The sequence below is a fragment of the Mytilus edulis genome, chromosome 3, assembly GCF_963676685.1.
Source record: "Mytilus edulis chromosome 3, xbMytEdul2.2, whole genome shotgun sequence".
Lineage (NCBI taxonomy): Eukaryota > Metazoa > Mollusca > Bivalvia > Mytilida > Mytilidae > Mytilus > Mytilus edulis.
In genome coordinates, this window is record NC_092346.1 from 30,206,535 (window position 1) to 30,225,652 (window position 19,118).

Below are 19,118 nucleotides of genomic sequence, written 5' to 3' on the forward strand. Positions count from 1 at the left end.
TAAGAAAGGAATATCCTATACAGACATTCACTATTATTTGTTTCAATTAGATACTAATTTTAAAATCGTTTTAGTTTTCAATTAGTGTTGTACACACAAGCATGGGCAGGAACTACCGAAAAAATATTTGAAAACTTGAAAAACAAACTAACAAACAAACAAAAATACGGAAACACAAGAAATCTTTAAAAAGGACTAACAACAAAACAAAAAACAGCAGTTCATTTGTAGATGTGAAAACACGTTTTTTTATAAATCTAAACGCTTGAAAAGGTTTTGAAAAAAATGCTAACAGTATGGTAAAAAATTGAAATGTATATCGTTTTCTTTCATTAATGGGCGGAGCTTCAAGATGGTCTATCACAATATGTTCGTTTTGTTTACAACTGATTACAGTGAAACATGGCTGATTACCACCAGATAGTGTCTTTCTGTTGTATATTTTGTTTAAAACTGATTTGTTATATCATAAATGTGGTAAGTTTTTTCAACATTTAAACTATAAAATACGTGTAACAAAAATACAAATTACTTATGTTTACATGCTTATAAATTGTTTTAGTTCTTATGAAATAATATGCGTAGGCGAGAACAACTTTATTCCTGTTTTCACGATTTCTTGTCACGAAATTTTTCTGTGTATTGTAAAGGAAATCAATGCTTCTTTTCGCCTACTGATTGCTTTATTTTCTTTTACTACGAATGCACTTTCATGTAGTTCTATAAACACGTTGTTCTAAAAGTAAATAGTCTCTTCTGTTGTCCACCAAAGAGAGGTCCTGTGTTTTTTATCTGTTGTTTATTTAGAAAAGTTGTGGGCGGGTAGGACCTACAACAATAGTTCGCCTGATGGTGTCATTCTCCTGCCAAATCAGTGAAAAAGTTAGCAAATCTATAGTGTCATTCTAGATCTTTTAATTAAATGTACAACATATAAATCTGCGGTGCGGTAAATGTTAGTATATATGCACTTGTGTTAATTTTTGTCGTAGTTCGTTTGATTTTTTAATGCTCAACTTAGTAATGTTTTGGAGAAGACGTTTTTAAATTGACAAAGTTTAACGTGTGTCTGATCCGTTTGTCCTTTTTCAACAATAAAATACATAGATATAGGAAGATGTGGTATGAGTGCCAATGAGACAACTCTCCACCAAAGTAACAATTTAATAAAAGTAAACCATTATAGGTCAATGTACGGCCTTCAACACGGAGCCTTGTCTCACACCGAACAACAAGCTATAAAGGGCCCCAAAATTACTGGTGTAAAATAATTCAAACGGGAAAACCAACGGTCTAATCTATATAAAATTTAAAAAAACGAGAAACGAGAATCACGTATAGATTACATAAACAAACGACAACTACTGTACATCAGATTCCTGACTTAGGACAGGTGCAAACATTTGTATGTTTAAACTTACTAATGTGTGTCATATTTTATATACGAAAACGTATACGTACTGTATTTAAACAATCATCATGATCATATAAATAAAAATAAGCAAGGAAACAATAATGCAAATGATGATATGAAGTTAACAGCTGTTTTCTTATTATAAACATTTATAAAAATCCAAAGCAAAAGTGTTGCATATTTCTTTATATTCACATGAAAGAGGCAAATTAAAGTAATTTTCTGTATCTAGACTTTTAAGTGAAACATTTTTACAGCAAAATCTAACATAACATAGAATCATATTCAAAACAGTGTGGCTGTGGCCATTGATTAACGACCTAAATTATCCCATTGCCTGGGGCAGATTATGTGAACGTTTGTCTGTAACGACTGCTACTCACTATGTACTTGTTAAAGACACTGAAACTGTGGGGTCAAAAAAGGTTCTCAACACCTAAATAAAGAAATTAGAAAAGCTAATCAGGAATAACACGATGTTTTGATTTATATCAATAATATAAATCAAAACATAAAGTTATTCCTGATTAATTTTTCGAATTATTTTAATATTAAAGGCGTTAAGAACCTTTGGTGACCCCACAGTTTAAATTCTATAATAAGTAAGTAGTGAGCAGTTGTCGTTACAGACACACGTTCACCTAACCTGCCCCAGTCAATGGGATCATTTAAGGTTGTCAATCAATGGCCACAGCTACACTGTTTTGAATATGATTCTATTTTTGTATTTGTTGTGAATGGTGGACATTTCATAAAATAATGACATAACATAACAAACAATTGAATAGAATACTTAATTTTGTCTAAGTGTTAATGTTACAAGAAGTGTTGTCATTACAAGATTTCAATGGATACGAATGATGGTTGAAAAAATAACAGTGTTTACAAAATCGTATGAGAGTAAATTAATTGTTTTCTAATTATTTTTTTACTTGATTAACAGTGATAAGTTTTTCAACATTTCGATATAGCAAGACGAAAGCAGTGCTTTCAATTTTTCATCACTTGGATATCTACAGTAGTATATGGGAATATGCAAAGAATGAAATTCAAAACAGTGTGGCTGTGGCCATTGATTGACACATTAAATTCATCCATTGACTGGGACAATTTACGTGAACGTTTGTCTGTAACGACCACTGTTCACGACGTACCTACGATAGACATTTAAACTATAGGGTCACCAAAGGTTTCTTAACGCCTTTAATTATAAAATAATTCGAAAAATTAATCAGGAATAACCTGTATGTTTTGATTTATATAATTAATATAAATCAAAACATCGTGTTATTTCTGATTAATTTTTCGAATTACTTTATTAAGGTGTTGAGAACCTTTGGTGACCCCATAGTTTAAGTGTCTTTAAAAGTACATAGTGAGCAGTGGTCGTTACATACAAACGTTCACCTAAATTGTCCCAGTCAATGGATGAATTTAATGTGTCAATCAATGGCCACAGCCACACTGTTTTGAATTTCATTCTATGCATATTTCAAATGTTTTGACAATACGGACTAACACTCAATTAAAAGGTCTTTCCAATCTATGAATTGGTTGGCAAAAAAATACACAACACAGAATAAACTGTACCACCCTCAAGTAGAAAAGTATGATGAGAAGAGAATACACGCATTTATAGTATAAAGGATACAGTCTATGCAACTTGTCGCAGGTGAAAAAAAATGCCATCTTTCATTGATATGCCTGAAATAACACAAATTTTGCTTTTATTAAAAGAGTGACTTTTTCTCTTTTTTTTTTCTTTTTTTTTAGATTCCATGGTTTAGTAATGGTTCCGTTCCAAAGCCGTCAGGGATTATACAGTATCTGTTACAAAAAACGTTTGAAGATGACAAGTTAAAAAAGTTAGAATTTCTAACACAGTTTTATCACAAGCAAGGGTTATTTTGTTTTAATGACAAAATCTACATTTTTAATCAGAAGCTAGCACAAACAGCAATCAACAAATTGGAAAAGGGAGCAGAACATTACTTAGACAACTCTCCACTTAAAGATACATTTTTAGGTTCGTCTCAAAAAAGTCCCGAAACAAGACGTGCTATCGCATCCTTGTTCAGAAAGACATCTATAGAGGAAAGAGCATCTTCGATGACAGAAGATATTAAAAAAATGTGTTTAAAAATGAAGGAAAAATCACTCAGATCTGTGAATATAACTCATTGGTCGCTACGTCTGGCTCTAGACATTGTCGGTCACGTGCTTTTGCAGTTAGATCTGAATGCTTTGGACGGCGAACAAGATGAATTATTAGAGTGTATGGTGACAATTCTCCACAGGTGTTATGCTTTAAATGAAATTTCAACAGACTCTGACGAATTTAAGCAAGCAAACGAGGGCCTTGATCGGATCACTTCAAATATATTAAAAGATGCTCTGGAAAAAGACGATACTACAATACAGAAACGGCTGGTTGTTCAATTACACGAGGCCTGTGGATTTGAAGAAGTAAGTATTTTCCCGTAGTTATCGAATCTCATGGTTTTCACTTAAAATAAGTCTGTTTTTTGTTTGTACTAAGTTCAGCAATATTTATATTTATCCTTCCGGAGCACCAGAAATCACCCCCAAATTTTGGTGGATTTTATGTTGCTTATAAAAAAAAAAAAAATGTGGTATGATTGCCAATGAGACAACTGTCCACAAGAGACCAAAATAACACAGACATTAACAACTATAGGTCACCTAACGGCCTTCAACAATGATCAAAGCCCATACTGCATAGTCAGCTATACAAGGCCCCGATAAGACAATGAAAACAATTCAAACGAGAAAACTAACGGCCTTATTTATATAAAAAAATTTGTAAGGGTTCCACGGAACCCAGTGTCTCGCCTACTTTTGCTGTTAATCGCAGACTCAACAAAAATGAGGAAAAACATCAATAAAAATTTCCCTCTCGATACTGTCTTTTGATTGAAAGAAGCTTCCAAGTTTGGTAAAAAATCCAGGATAGTTTATGAATCTAATAAATGTTTTATAAACATTAACTGCAGACTGTATGTAATGTTAACTGGAAGAAAAACTAAGTCCATTTATAAGTAAAATACGGAAAAAGTGAATAATATCTTATGATCAGAAACAAGCTTTTGTCTAAGTTTGGTAGAAATCCAGGATAATTTAAGAACATTATAAAAATTTTAAAAACTTAAACCACAGAGTGAATGTTTTGTTTCTGGCAAAAAAACTAAGTCCATTTATAAGTAAAATACGGAAAAGTGGAAATTTATTTTTACAAAATTTTCTTCTTGATACTATCTTATGATCATAAACAAGCTTCTGTCCAAGTTTGGTACAAATCAAGGATAGTTTATGAAAGTTATTAAAATTTTAAAAACTTTAACCACAGAGTGAATGTAATGTTTCCTCGCAGAAAAACTAAGTCCATTTATAAGTAAAATACGGAAAAGTGGAAATTTATTTTTACAAAATTTTCTTCTTGATACTATCTTATGATCATAAACAAGTTTCTGTCCAAGTTTGGTACAAATCAAGGATAGTTTATGAAAGTTATAAAATTTTAAAAACTTTAACCACAGAGTGAATGTAATGTTTCCTCGCAGAAAAACTAAGTCCATTTATAAATAAAATACGGAAAAGTGGAAATTTATTTTTACAAAATTTTCTTCTTGATACTATCTTATGATAATAAACAAGTTTCTGTCCAAGTTTGGTACAAATCAAGGATAGTTTATGAAAGTTATTAAAATTTTAAAAACTTTAACCACAGAGTGAATGTAATGTTTCCTCGCAGAAAAACTAAGTCCATTTATAAGTAAAATACGGGAAAAATGGAATTTTATTTTTACAAAATTTACTTCTGGATACTTTTTTATGATCATAAACAAGCTTCTGTCCAAGTTTGGTAGAAATTCAGTATAGTTTAAGAAAGTTATTAAAATTTCAAAAACTTTAACCACAGAGTGAATATTTGTGGACGCCGACGACGACGACGACGACGCCGACGACGACGGAATGTAGGATCGCTTAGTCTCGCTTTTTCGACTAAAGTCGAAGGCTCGACAAAAATGAACGAAAAACAAATATGTAACACATAAACAAACGACAACCACTGAATTACAGGCTCCTGACTTGGGACAGGCACATACTTAAATAATGTGGCGGGGTTAAACATGTTAGCGGGATTCCAACCCTCCCCTAACCTGGGACAGTGGTATAACAGAGGGTCTGAATGGGGGAGGGGGGGATATGTTATTCTGTAAACATTTGTTTTTCACCCCTTTTTTCTCTAATCTTTAAAAAAAATAACCCCTTTTTTCTCTAATCTTCATTTTTTTGCCCGTTATTCTCGAATTTTCATTCTTTAAGGGCATTATTCTTTAATCATTTAACCCCATCCAAACCCTCATAACAGTACAACATAAGAACGAACTATGAAAATCAGTTGAAAAAGTTAAGTGTACTATTTTTTGTCTGTTTGTCTTTTTCTTTTTTAGCCATGGCAATTTAAAGTTTATTTTCGATTTCGAAGTCCCTTTGGTAACTTTCGCCATATGTATATAGGGAGGATAAACAAGGGAACGAATACTTCACAAACATACAACTTTAAATGTTACTGTGTGTCAAGTCAAATATATAAAAACAAACAGGCATTCTAGAAGAAACAGAGAGATTGCTTTTGAATTTCAATTTTTAAACATTTCATTATAAGGCCAAATAAAAAAGTATGTGTGGTTCCAGTTACATCTGAAAAAAAGTTAGGGTAGGTAGCTAGGGATTTTTTTTTATTTTATGGGTTTTTTTTTACATTGAGTCTATGGGAGCAACATTCTGACTTTAACAGTGCTTAATGAAAAATGACAATAAAATCTTTAGGGTAGGCTATTTTTAAGCCGAAAAAGTAGGGACGGTAGGGTTACTGGAACCACACATATATTTTTATTTGGCCTAATCATCTAACCATCCTTTCTTTCACAATAGTGTGACAAATAAACATTATTTCTTATAATTTCAGGCTAAGGACAATATGAAGCTTTTTCTGATGGCCGGAACAGAAACAACAGCTTCGTCTATTCCAGTTGTGTTTTCCTTGCTAACTGATTACCCTCACATACAGGTACGTGCTAATTTTTTGCATGAAGTTCATGCTTATATATTGGCGAGTTTTGGATGTGTCTATGGGCCACTCGATATCTCTCGGCCAGAAGTCAGAATAAAATTCTCGGAACGTCTCGAAAGTTTTCGGTCATCTATACAGGTCTTCACAGGTTGTTATCTACGTCTTTGATATGGTCCCTTGATGGCCCTTGACGACGCAATTATATGTGTTTTAAAACGACCACTGTACACTGTGTGTATCTGGGTCAATTATAACGTGGTAGTGTCTGTTGTCTCGATAACATGTAAACAAATTATGTTTGAAGATTCAACCACGGGATACTGTGTATTTCATCATAGACTTACGGGATAGAACATTCTGTTTAAAATGTTAATTTTAGATCGGAAAACAGAAAGATAATATTCTTATCAAAAGAATTTAATTCAATCGGAATCAAAGAAATATATAAAAAATATATAATACTTTATTTATGTTTCTGAAGAAACTAACAATGATTGAAATCAGAATATTTTCAGAGTTTCAATTAAGAAATAAGTATTTTATATGACAAGATACTCTGCTTTGGTATTTTTAAATATTCATTTGTAAAGGAAACATAAAAATTAAATCCAAATAAATTCTTGCATCCTACAAAAAATGTTTATAAACAATAATCATTATATTTCTACGTTAATTATTTCATACCATTTTAGTATTTAGCCGGGTTTTATGAGTAATTATTATTTATTTTTTTGTATTATAATATATCCATAAAACGGAAAGTAAAATAAATTTATTAAATATTTAAATTTTAAACGGTCGTGAACAAAAATACTTGTTTGTTTTCAATTCATAAAGCATGATTTTAAATCCTTGCAGCTCACAACAACCGCAAAAATAATTTACAATAATCACAATAAAATTTAATTACAACCATAATGTTGATTATTTTATACTGTTTTAGTATGGATTTAGAAGTCTTTGCTTATATTTTGTATAGTAATATTCACATAGTGGAATGTTAGAATTTAAAAGTAGATTCATTCGATAAATAAAATGTCCATCCGTAAATACTTGACGTTCGTGTTTATTGATATTATATATATTCAAAAGAATTTGAAAAAAAAATACTGACCGGAACGTTAGTTTATTATAAAATTTTAATTCAATTTTTGTTTGTTTGTTTTAATAGTTTAACCTTATAGCATCTACATATTTGTACTATGGTACGGTTTTGAAAATTGTATTCATTGTGTTGACCAACTATCCTACACGTCTTGATTCATTTACCTAATACTAGTAGATCACATTTCAAAAGCACACTATCGGTTTGCGTTCTCACAAATTCCGGATAAAATGTCAATGAATCCTGAGTCAAAACATTTAGTGTAGGCCGTTTGACATTCGAATTCAACTATTAGATTAAGATATGTGATGACGCAAATGTGTATTCTTTTCCTGAGCTTTCTATTTACACTTCGTGCGCTAAAATACTACTTGCATGCAATACTATTAAATTCACTCGTGAAAGCTTATTTTCGTTTTTGTTATCTAAATTCAGGACACGGCAGAAAGAGCTTTACATATGACTTCCAAGCACGATCATTACTAACTGTATTCTAACCTCGAGTTGTTTCTCTTTTGTTTCTTTTTTGAGTCACTGTCCTATTATACACTTTTACCTTTTCGAAAAGCTAAGGATTGTCTACCCAAGGAATAGATTCCTTAACTTTGTAATGTATTTAGCCTTTTAACTTTTTTCATTCGAGCGTCACTGATGCTTTTTTTTGTAGACTTAACTCGTGTCTGGCGTACATCCTTTTAATTCTGGTATCTTTTTATATCTACATACCTTTTTATATATTGTTTTTTAAAGTGTGCACAGGTTTATAAACTTCTGAATTAAGAAATTCTTCGGCAAAACTAAGTTTCCCTGTAGAATGTTTGAATTGATTTAAGTAAAATCAGGAAATCCTTAAAGTTTGAGATGTTTTATGAGACCAAAATAAGTCTCTCCATAAGAGGTCCCAATCAATTGCATGCCACAGGTTTAACCGCATACAACATCTAACATGAGTAAAGACAGCTTCAAATACGAGTCGGATATGATAGATAAAATAAATACATCCTGAATTCCAGATGATAAAGCAAACTGAGTGCATAAAATATTGCGAAAGGTTTGTGCAATTTGCATAAGTCATCTGGTTAGTAGGATTGCCAAAGGGTTATAATCGAGAGAAAAAAATATGTGCATTCCCAAGTGATAAATATAATAGTCGAGCTTTAAAATAGCTATTCAAATAAAAGCTGTAAATATATACTTTCAACTGGCTTCTTCTTTTCACAGTCAATTATTTCAATTTAAAAGCAAACACAAATTCAGCAACAATCTTTTGGTGACCCGGCAGTCAGGGGTCTTAGGTTCATGTATTGCTTTTCTTTTTTTTAAAGAAAGCAATTTGTTTTTTTAATTTTAAACTGGAATTGTTAGATCGAGTATGTCAAATTTCCGTCTAATCTTGTAAGATGTGTCTGTGTAGTTCCAGATGGTGAAGGTCCCAAGAGTTCCAAATGGTAAATTTGAAATCATCCCTTCGTAAATTTTACGGACGCCATCACGAGTTGGTTGACCGTTCTGGAATTACTGTTTCACAGATGATATCGGATATGTTCCTTATGTCAAACGTCAATCCCCTTCCCTTTTCACGATTGTGACCCACCGAATAAGACTATTTACCAGGTTTATAATAACATAAGCGTCACGACGGGTGCCACATGTGCAGCAAGATCTGCTTACCCTTCCGGAGCACCTGAGATAACCCCCAGCTGGAGTGGAGTTTGTGTTTAGTCTTTAGTTTTCTATGTTGTGTCTTGTGTAAATATGATTTGTCTGTTTGTCTTTTTCTTTTTTTAGCCATTGTGTTGTCAGTTTATTTTTGATCTATGAGTTTGGCTGACCCTCTCTTATAAGTAATTTACCTCTAAATATAATTTTGCTTGTCTGTGTCGGTTGCTTGCTGCTTCTTAAAGTCGAGGTTTACCAAATACACCTCCTACATGTCTTTAGACCATTTTGTTTAACATAAAACAACACAAAATTGAAAAATCATATATGTTCAATTATAGCTCATTAATTTTTTAATTTTGATCGTTAATTTTTTTTGAATTTTATCATACAAATTGACTAAGCATACAGCAATATCATAGCCTGTAAAATTCGAAAAAATTAACACAATCTGTCATTAATGAAACATTGTTTTTTCGAAGGAAGAACTCAGAGATGAAGCAATTGATCGCTGGTCTGAATTGATGGCAGAACCTACCACGTCTTTACCAAAAATAGAAAGTATGATTAAAGAGGTCCTAAGACTTTATCCAATAGCACCTTTCATTAGCAGACAGAACAATGTTCCTGTAAACCTGGGAAACATACACTTGGATGAACATGTAAGTTTCAACACATAATGCAGTATATTTGTAAACCTTAGCTTTAACAGAGAATCAAGTTTCTGCAATGCTAGCTACTTTTTTTTTGTTATTCTAAGAATAATTGTTAATCCAACGGAAAATGCACATAAATGTGTTATACGCCATTTACTTTAAGATTAAATATTTTTTTTCTTGCAGTTATTGATGTGATAACTGCGTCTGCATGTTAATTGAGTCCTAATGGCTTCAATACTTGTATCGTTTGTTAGTCAGAGGTCTATTTAACACACCAAAAACCTCTAGAAAAAAAATGTGTTATATCTTTATAGATTATCAAAGAATTATTAGATAAAACAAACATGTTCCATTCCTTATTTAGATTAAGTTAACTTAAATTATATGATACTTCTAGTATTTGCTCATTTTTTTGACTATATATTTCATTTCAGAGTGATGTCGTTATTTTCACCTGGGGAATTCACAGATCTCCATACCTGTGGAAAGATTCAAAAGTATTTAAACCATTCCGCTTTCTTGGAGAGGAAGCTTTGCATTCAAACATGTATATACCATTTGGAGCAAGCTCTCGAGTGTGTATTGGACAACATATGGCGGTTCTGGAACTGCGATTAGCTATTGCAATCTTACTTCATACGTTTACATTTTCAAAGAACCAATCCACACCAGACTTAAAGTTTGTTGTTGACTGGGCCCATGCTGTTGTGCACCCAGATAAAGATATGATGTTTACATTACAGAATGTTTAATTGTCTTTTAATAGGGCTCTTCACTGTTAATTCGGCCATATTGGATAGGGGCAGATTTTCATAATGAAGGTAAAAATGGTGTGAAAAATACGGGAAAACGTCTTTAAAACAGAGCAGTTGCTTGGCAGCATGCATAGAATTTCCCATACTTTCATACTATTTCCACCTCTTTTAAAAAAAATCTTCCCCTCTCAAAAATATAGCTGAACTAACCGCAAAGAGCCCTATCCTTAATAACATGCATTTCAAAACAGCTTGGACAAAAGATGCATTGGCTAACGGGTATTGGTATATGTGGCTAACGGGTATTGCTATATGGTAACAATAATATTGCTACATTTGTCGATTGGGCTATATTCATGACCAATTTCAGAAAATTTAAAAGTTACAATATGAGCACTAAAACGAGTTAAATAAAACATTCAGTGCCAAATATTTCTTTGTACTTTTTACGCAAGACATTTTTTACATAGTCAATGCCAATCACGATAAAGTTAAGCCGTCATTCAAATCAATGACTCATTCATTGCTGTGACTAATGCCGTTTTGCATTAGTAAATCTATTCAGGAACGTTTAGATTAAGTTACTGTTTGAAAATTGAGCTGCTTGAGAAAATCTATACAACAGGACAAACTTTATCTTTTATTGCGTATTTGAATGTACCAAAATTTATCAAATGTCTTATACATGCACATATATAAGCGCACTCGCACAAGGTTGGTTTCTATCTGATATTTTAGAGCAGGTTTGACATGTATGCGTTTCAAAGTACGATACAAGAAAGTTCTGTATTAGACGATTATTGCTTGCAGATTTCAACATAAGGTTGAACATGTTTATCTAGTCTTAGATGCATGATTTTTTTCATTAGTTGTTAGTGGCTTTGAACTAGCTGTCAGTAACTGCGAGTACTCTCAGATCTGTATTTAGTGTATTTTTGTTGTTGTGATATGCAAGTACCTGGCCACGTCAACTCTGTGAAGTATTTGAATTTGTATCCATTTGTTGAGTTTAGCCTTCTCAACTGATTTTTATAGTTCAGTCTTATGTTGTGCTGTTACACCACTGTCCCAGGTAAAGGGGAAGTTTGGAACCCCGCTAACATTCTGCAGTCCCAAGTCAGGAGCCTGTAATTCAGTTGTTGTCGTTTGTTTATTTGTTATATATTTGTTTTTCGTTTGTTTATTTGTTATATATTTGTTTTTCGTTCATTTTTTGTTCATAAATTATGGCTTTGCTCATTGTTGAAGGACGTACGATGACCTATAGTTGTAAATTTCTGTGTCATTTGGTCTCTTGTGGAGAATGTTCTAATTGGCAATAATACCACATCTTCTTTTTTATATAATAAAAGAATACCTAAGTCTTGATGACAGTTGTATTGTGACCTGTTCAACATGTCTACGAAATAAACCAATCATATTTTAGAACACATAATCATATATAGCAATCCGCACGACAGCCTAAGTTATTAAGCAATAACAATGACAACTGTTTAACAAAATAAGTTGTTCATTTAAGGTTTACCCCTGCACACGTTGTTATATAAAAATAAGGATGAGTGGTATGATTGCCAATGATAGAATCATATTCAAAACAGTGTAGCTGTGGCCATTGATTGACAACCTTAAATTATCCCATTGACTGGGGCAGATTATGTGAACGTTTGTCTGTAACAACCGCTGCTCACTATGTACTTGTTAAAGGCACTTAAACTGTGGGGTCACACCTAAATAAAGAAATTAGAAAAACTAATCAGGAATAACACGATGTTTTGATTTATATCAATAATATAAATCAAAACATAAAGTTATTCCTGATTAATTTTTCGAACTATTTTAATATTAAAGGCGTTAAGAACCTTTGGTGACCCCACAGTTTAAATTCTATAATAAGTAAGTAGTGAGCAGTTGTCGTTACAGACACACGTTCACCTAATCTGCCCCAGTCAATGGGATAATTTAAGGTTGTCATTAATCAATGGCCACAGCTACACTGTTTTGAATATGATTCTATACGTATTCAACATTTTAAAGAACATTTTACTCTTAACAATAACCACAATAAACCTATTTCTCGTATCAAACATAAACTAAAAGAACTAGCCAAGGAATTTGTTTTTGTCCCGGCCGATAAAGCTGCTAATAATATTATTATTGTTTGACGTAAGTTTTACATTGAGGTTCTACAAAAAGAAATCACCAATTCACCAACATTCCAACTGACTCCATTTTCAGAAAACGACATCTGTAACAAACCTAAACTTTTAGCTACCGCTTTACAAGCAGAACCAAAAACAATGAAAGTCCCAACTATGTATTGGCTTCCGAAACTACACAAAACACCTTACAAATATAGATTTATTTCGTCTTCAAGCCATTGTTACTATACTATATATAAAAATATTAATTTTCGCGAACCATTTAGGTCACGGAAATTCCAAAATATGGCATCAGTAAGGAGAGTTGTGCAAATAATGTGAATACACAGAACCCCCATCCAAATTATCTCCAGCTAAAAGTATTCATCTTTTTCTATTTTATATGTACTAACAATGTTCCATTTTTCTATAATTTCGATTAAAATATTCCAAAATCTGAGTAAAATTAGATAGAATGCCCCAAATAAACATTGTCTGATTGGTTGAAGTACTGTGGCGTCGATGCTTAGCATAATAAGCCTCGATGTAAAGCACACGCTTCACAGGAAGAAGGAGAGTTTTACAAATAATGATAATACACAGATCCTCCATCCTATTTTTATTTTGATGGAAATGTTGCAGTGTTCATCATTTCTGTTTTGATTCTGCTCACAAAATTCCATTTTTTCTATAATTCCGATTTAGATATGTGGAACCCGCAATAAAAATAGATGGCCTCAATCACGTGGTTTCAATGATTTAATAGCAACGCAAAAAATTCCATTAATCATGTTGTACTTTGTTACCAATCGGAACTACTCGGCCTTTCTGGTTGCACGAAGTGAATAGCCGAGTAGTTCCGATTGACGATTGTTACATAAGCCGAATCACACATACGATCTTTGCGCTTAAATGTAGTTCTTGGTGAAGTATACAGGTAACTTCGTTTACGAAAATTTATACACACTTTTTCATTAACATATTATCAGACTTTTGCATATTCACGTTTTTTTATGCTGAACTGTAGTCGAATTCAATTCTATACATTTTTTTTTACGTGAAGCAGTAGGAGTAAGAATATTTTTTAGCGCCAATTTAAGCAGTTTCATCACGAAGAACAAAATTATTTATTGTTATTTTCGTGAAATTTTAGTCATATAGTTTATCAATTAGAGAATTTTTTGTAAGTATTACTTATTCATGTTAAGGTTCTACTGATGTGCTTCTCTATACCTTTTTGACGGTCCGTTTTATCCCATTTATCTCAATACTATCTCCGATGACAGAAATGTCAACTCGACCTATTCGAAACGACGAAAGTGAAAATCCATCTATTTGATGAAATAATTTTTTCTTCAACGGTTCATGCATTATTTTTGTATTATTTGATAACCAATCACATTCACGTTGCATGTTTGCATGAAAATGGTTATGTATTGGTGAATTGTAAGGGCGATGCAACATGCGAGGTCAGTGCGCGATCACGTGACATTATTTGTAAACAAACATGCTCCCCGTGTAACACGTGTCTGGATTATCCTTTCAAAGTGTTGTGAATTTTTCAATCACTATTTTATGATATATTTCTTTTTGTTTTCAGGTTTGCATATTAGTAGTCCAAGTGAATACACCTTATCGCTATTTGTCCGCCATTGCTGGAAATCACACAGGTTCCCGTAAAATTTTGACGTCATAAAACAAAATGTCTGACGCCACAATGGAAAAGTGATTGTTGTTGACGTCAAAAGTTCAAGCGGACGGGTCAGCCGGGAATAGCGATAAGGTGTATTAGACATAGTTCTGAGTCGTGTGTGGTTTTTTTTTTTATTGAATTAGAAGGTAAGTCTACATAAGTTATATTTAACTTAAGTTTAAAAAGATGACTCCACTTTCACTCTATATTTAAAACCCGCATACTAATTTAAACAGCATTTGCTCTGCTTGAATGTTAATTTGCCCCTTCCCCGTCATTTCCCAGTGACGGATCCAGGAATTTTCATATGTGGGGGCCCACTGACTGACCTAAGAGGGGGCCCGCTCCAGTCACGCTTCAGTGATTCTTTATATAAGCAACCAAATTTTTTCCCAAAAAGGGGGGGCCGGGCCCCCCTCTAAATCCGCCTCTGTTACCCTTTTAAATTTGCGCAAAAGTCATACTTTCAGTCCATTTCGTTAACGGCTGATTTGTGATTTTACCATCTTAACTGCAATTTTCATATTGAACACATTTGACCATTCAGTATGAGTTCCCAAGTTTTTGACTTATATGAAGGAGGCTTTAGGTCATGTTTTCCTAAACACCTTATTGCTATTTGTCTGTCTGGATTGTTATACCCATAAAATCAGATAGTGATGAATATGCAAGTTTCCAACAATCCCAGAAAATACACCTTATTGCTATTTAGTCCAATCTGGCAAAACCAGTCACATGTAAAACTTCCTGTTTGGGTCATGCGGCTGAAAATAGAGGTTTTTCAGTAGAGAGCTGAGGGAGGAAAAACTTTAGAAAGCGATTATCAAGAAACTTTAATATAGTATGATCCACTTTTTTCGAAATTAAATTGAAGTAAAAATTATTTTGTTTTAAGTATTTACGGTAAGTTAAAAGGGTTTTCATTAAAAAGTATTGTGCATGGTGAATTGTTTCAACGGCCCCCAGATAGCTTCAACTGGATGAAAAAGTTGTGTAATGTTAGAACTTATCCGGTATGGAATAAATAGCGATTAGGTGTATTGACATCCACGGAAAAAAATAGGAAGTAAGGTGCATGTACACATGTATCTCCCCTTTAGGTTTTGATAAATATTGGATATCACATTAAGAAGTTATAAAACTGTATTCTTTGAATATGTTTCTAGCGTAACATGCACGCTTAGTACTGCTTTTTATCAGATATTTTATAACTTATGTCTTAAAATTCGGGTTTTATCCATTCCAATAGGTGGATTAGTTAATGAGAAAAATGCTCTGTTCACTAACTCAGCAATGCTTTAACTGTTGTGAATGTGAGCTCCCTTTTGCTATTATTAGAATCTAGATTTACATCATTCATTTTCAACTTATGAGTTCTCCTTTCATTCTAAAGGTAGATTTCAATGTCTGCTGGTCACTTGACAAGAAAATGCACTCAATGATATTATTTGCCTCAATTTACACCTGGAATGCAGATTTTTCACTAAAATAAATGTCGTTTACTTAGTAATAAATAGTTTTGTATATTACTATCATATTCATGTTTTCATTTGACATTACGAAAGTGCTTTTGAGATCCAGGATTCTGACTTGAATAAACAGTGTTTGTAACACACATGGTTTCAACCGTTTCTTTCCCTTCCCTTAAAAGTATCTTTCAGTTTTAAAACTACCTGATAATAATACAGAGTTCACACCTAATTTGAATTGGATTGACATTAACTAATTTGAATTAGTTTAATTCACATTTGAAAAGGTTTACATCCTACCATCAATTGTAATTTGAATTGCAATTCGCCTCAAATTAGCTTAGCTGTCTGAATGACGTTTACTTTTAATTTGTATTAACAAAAACATAGTTCAAATGCGAATGTAAGTGAATTGTTTGTCTATCTATGGTCAATTTTTAGCCACATTGTTGAATTTTATTTATGGAGCTTACTTTTCATTTACATAAATTTAAGATTAATATTTCTGAGTGGTACGTTACTTATAAAGGGGGTGGATTCCCAGATATTTAATGAAATTGTATTCAGTTTATGGTTTGTGGGCCTCTTATTTGGGGTTATTGATATCAATTGAGGTGTAAGAGGGAAACCAAAATAGTGAAAGATCATTGAAAACCTGATCTATTAAAGTTCATTGATACATGTGTATGTTTAATCAGCCAGTCAATTTAGGTATTTAGAAATCCAAGATTCAATAAAAAATGAATTCTTGGGAATATGTAGAATTATTCACTCAAGGTGCAATCAAACTTATTTATTTCACTTTTTGATTTCTCTTTATTTCTTGGTCTCTTAGTAGGTGTTGCAGATTAGAAGTATTTTCGTACCATAGTATTGTTAGTGTTCCGGATCCTGTTCAGTAGTTAATAGTGAAAATTTAGGTAAGTTTACATTATGTTTATAAATAAACTAAGCCCATGCTAAACTAACTCTAATCTTGCTGTATTTTCCTCAAAATTTTTGAAATACACTTGCATAATATAATAAGAGATTGGCATCAGCTTTCTTCTTCACACTGCCCTCAAAACTCAGTGGCAAAATGACTAGTCTTAGGCAAAAAAATAGTATATGTTTGTTTACCGTTACCTGATGACCTACCCTAATTTTAGCGCTAACCCTAAGTCATTTATTTTCCTCTTAAAAGTGAAAAATAAATAGAACTTGTGTCACGAGGGTAATAAGGGTTGCCAATAAATAATATAATAAGAGATTGGCATATATAATTATAATAAGCTTGCTTCTTCACACCACCCTCAAAACTCATTTTAGAATTGATAGCAATACAGTTTTTGTGTCTTTTATTAAACTTAACATTTATACGTTATTCACACACTTTAACAGTGCTTATTGAAAATTGTACCAAAAAAAACGTTAAGTAGGCGGTACTAAGACTGGAAGAAAATTAAGACGCTTAACATTTTTTTATATGACCAGAACAATTTCGTTGTGTTGTATATAATGCTATCATGTTGTCTGCGTCTTCGTACTGAGACTTATTTCGTTTGCTGCAGTAACTTTAGTTCTGGTGAATGGATCTCTGAAAATTTTATACTTGGAGGTTGAATACCACCATAGGAAGGTGGGGATAGAACTTGGGGGTTATAGTCTCAATAGTTTTGGAATTGGGGGCTACAAAAAAAAGCCGAAATGAGCATTTTTCTTGGTTTCCGCATATTTACTTTAGTATAAGTAAATAGAAATCTGTGAAATTTAAACACAAGATAATAATGAACATAATGGAAAGGTACATCAATGGATTGTTTTTATACGCTCGTCAAAATTTTGACAGGACATATTATGGTACAGAAATGTCTGGTGTCCGGCTGTCTGGCGTAAACATGTCTCACCATAACTTGAGAACGACTTATCCAAATGCCATGAAATTTAATATAGTTGTTTCTTATGATGGTCAAATGATCTGTTTTTGGTGAAAATAAAATTGTTGAGTTACTGCACTTTATAACTAAACAAGGGGGGGGGGGGGTGTCTTTATCACACTGTATCTCAAAAACCATTCTTGATTATGACTTAAAACTTTAAACACTTCTTAGTTATATTAATCTCAATATCTGTGTACTTTTTGGTGATGATTCAAAATTTCATTTTTGAATTGTTGGGTATTTTGTAAAAAAGGGGGAGGTTTTTTTCCATGTCGGCCATATCTCAAAAACAAATTATGATTTTTGCTTCAAACTTTACACATGTCTTTGTTATATTATCCTAAAGATCTGTATACTTTTTGGTGATGATTCAAATTTTGAGTTATTAGTATTTTAAAAATGATTTATGATTACTGCTATAAACTTTACACACTTCTTTGTTTTATTCATCTAAAGATCTGTGTACTTTTTGCTGATTGATTCAAAATTTTATTTTTGAGTTATTGAGTATTTTGTAAAAGAGGGGAGAGTTTTTTACATGTCGCACTGTATCTCAAAAATAATTTATGATTGTTGCTTAAAACTTTACACACTTCTTTGCTTATATTAATCTTAAGATCTGTAAACTATTTGGTTTAATTCAAAATTTTATTTAAGTAATATTTAGTTTTTTGGAAGAAAAAAACCCAGGTGAGGGTGGGGGGGTTCACATGTCCAGCTGTGTCTCAAAATCAATATATGGTTTTCGCTTAAAACTTTCTCAGAAACTATTTATGATTATTGCATAAGACTTCCACATAACTAATTTTGCTACAACCAAATGTCCTGAAACTTATACGCAATGTATTTTATCATAAAACACAAATCAAGTTGATATTTTTTTGGTGTCACTTTATAATCATTATTGAGTTATTTCCCACTATAAATCCAAAACCTGCAAATGTTAAATGTTATGAGACCTTTACACAATACATACTGATTACTACATAATAAGTACAATAAAGTGTATTATATTAAAAACGATCGCAATTTAAACCGATAAATGTGTACGGAAAGGAGTCATGATCACTGACCGAAAGGAAATTAAATATTTAAAGAGTTAGGAATTGGGTTCCTCCTAGAATTAAAGTAGGAAAATAGGTGAGAAGATACGAAGTGAAATACCTTCTCTCACTCTGAGTCTCAGTGACTGCTGTGGAAAGTAAACTT

The 19,118-nt window shown here is 32.4% G+C and overlaps 1 protein-coding gene across 1 annotated transcript; it reads left to right on the forward strand.

Annotated features, from left to right (window-relative positions):
• The first annotated feature begins 346 nt into the window (after positions 1-346).
• On the forward strand, positions 347-11,122 carry LOC139516169 (cytochrome P450 4Z1-like). Its single transcript, XM_071306069.1, has 5 exons — positions 347-477; positions 3,188-3,880; positions 6,408-6,509; positions 9,759-9,938; positions 10,370-11,122. Exons 1-5 carry the CDS (start codon positions 403-405, stop codon positions 10,685-10,687), a joined length of 1,368 nt encoding a protein of 455 aa, XP_071162170.1. The 5' UTR covers positions 347-402; the 3' UTR covers positions 10,688-11,122.
• The last annotated feature ends 7,996 nt before the right edge of the window (positions 11,123-19,118 follow it).

Excerpts from the sequence above, each read along its gene's own strand:
- LOC139516169 (XM_071306069.1), top strand. The coding sequence starts at position 403 with ATGGCTGATTACCACCAGATAGTGTCTTTCTGTTGTATATTTTGTTTA. Across the intron at positions 3,881-6,407 it reads AGGCCTGTGGATTTGAAGAA|GCTAAGGACAATATGAAGCT; the intron begins GTAAGTATTTTC and ends TTATAATTTCAG. Across the intron at positions 9,939-10,369 it reads ACATACACTTGGATGAACAT|AGTGATGTCGTTATTTTCAC; the intron begins GTAAGTTTCAAC and ends ATTTCATTTCAG.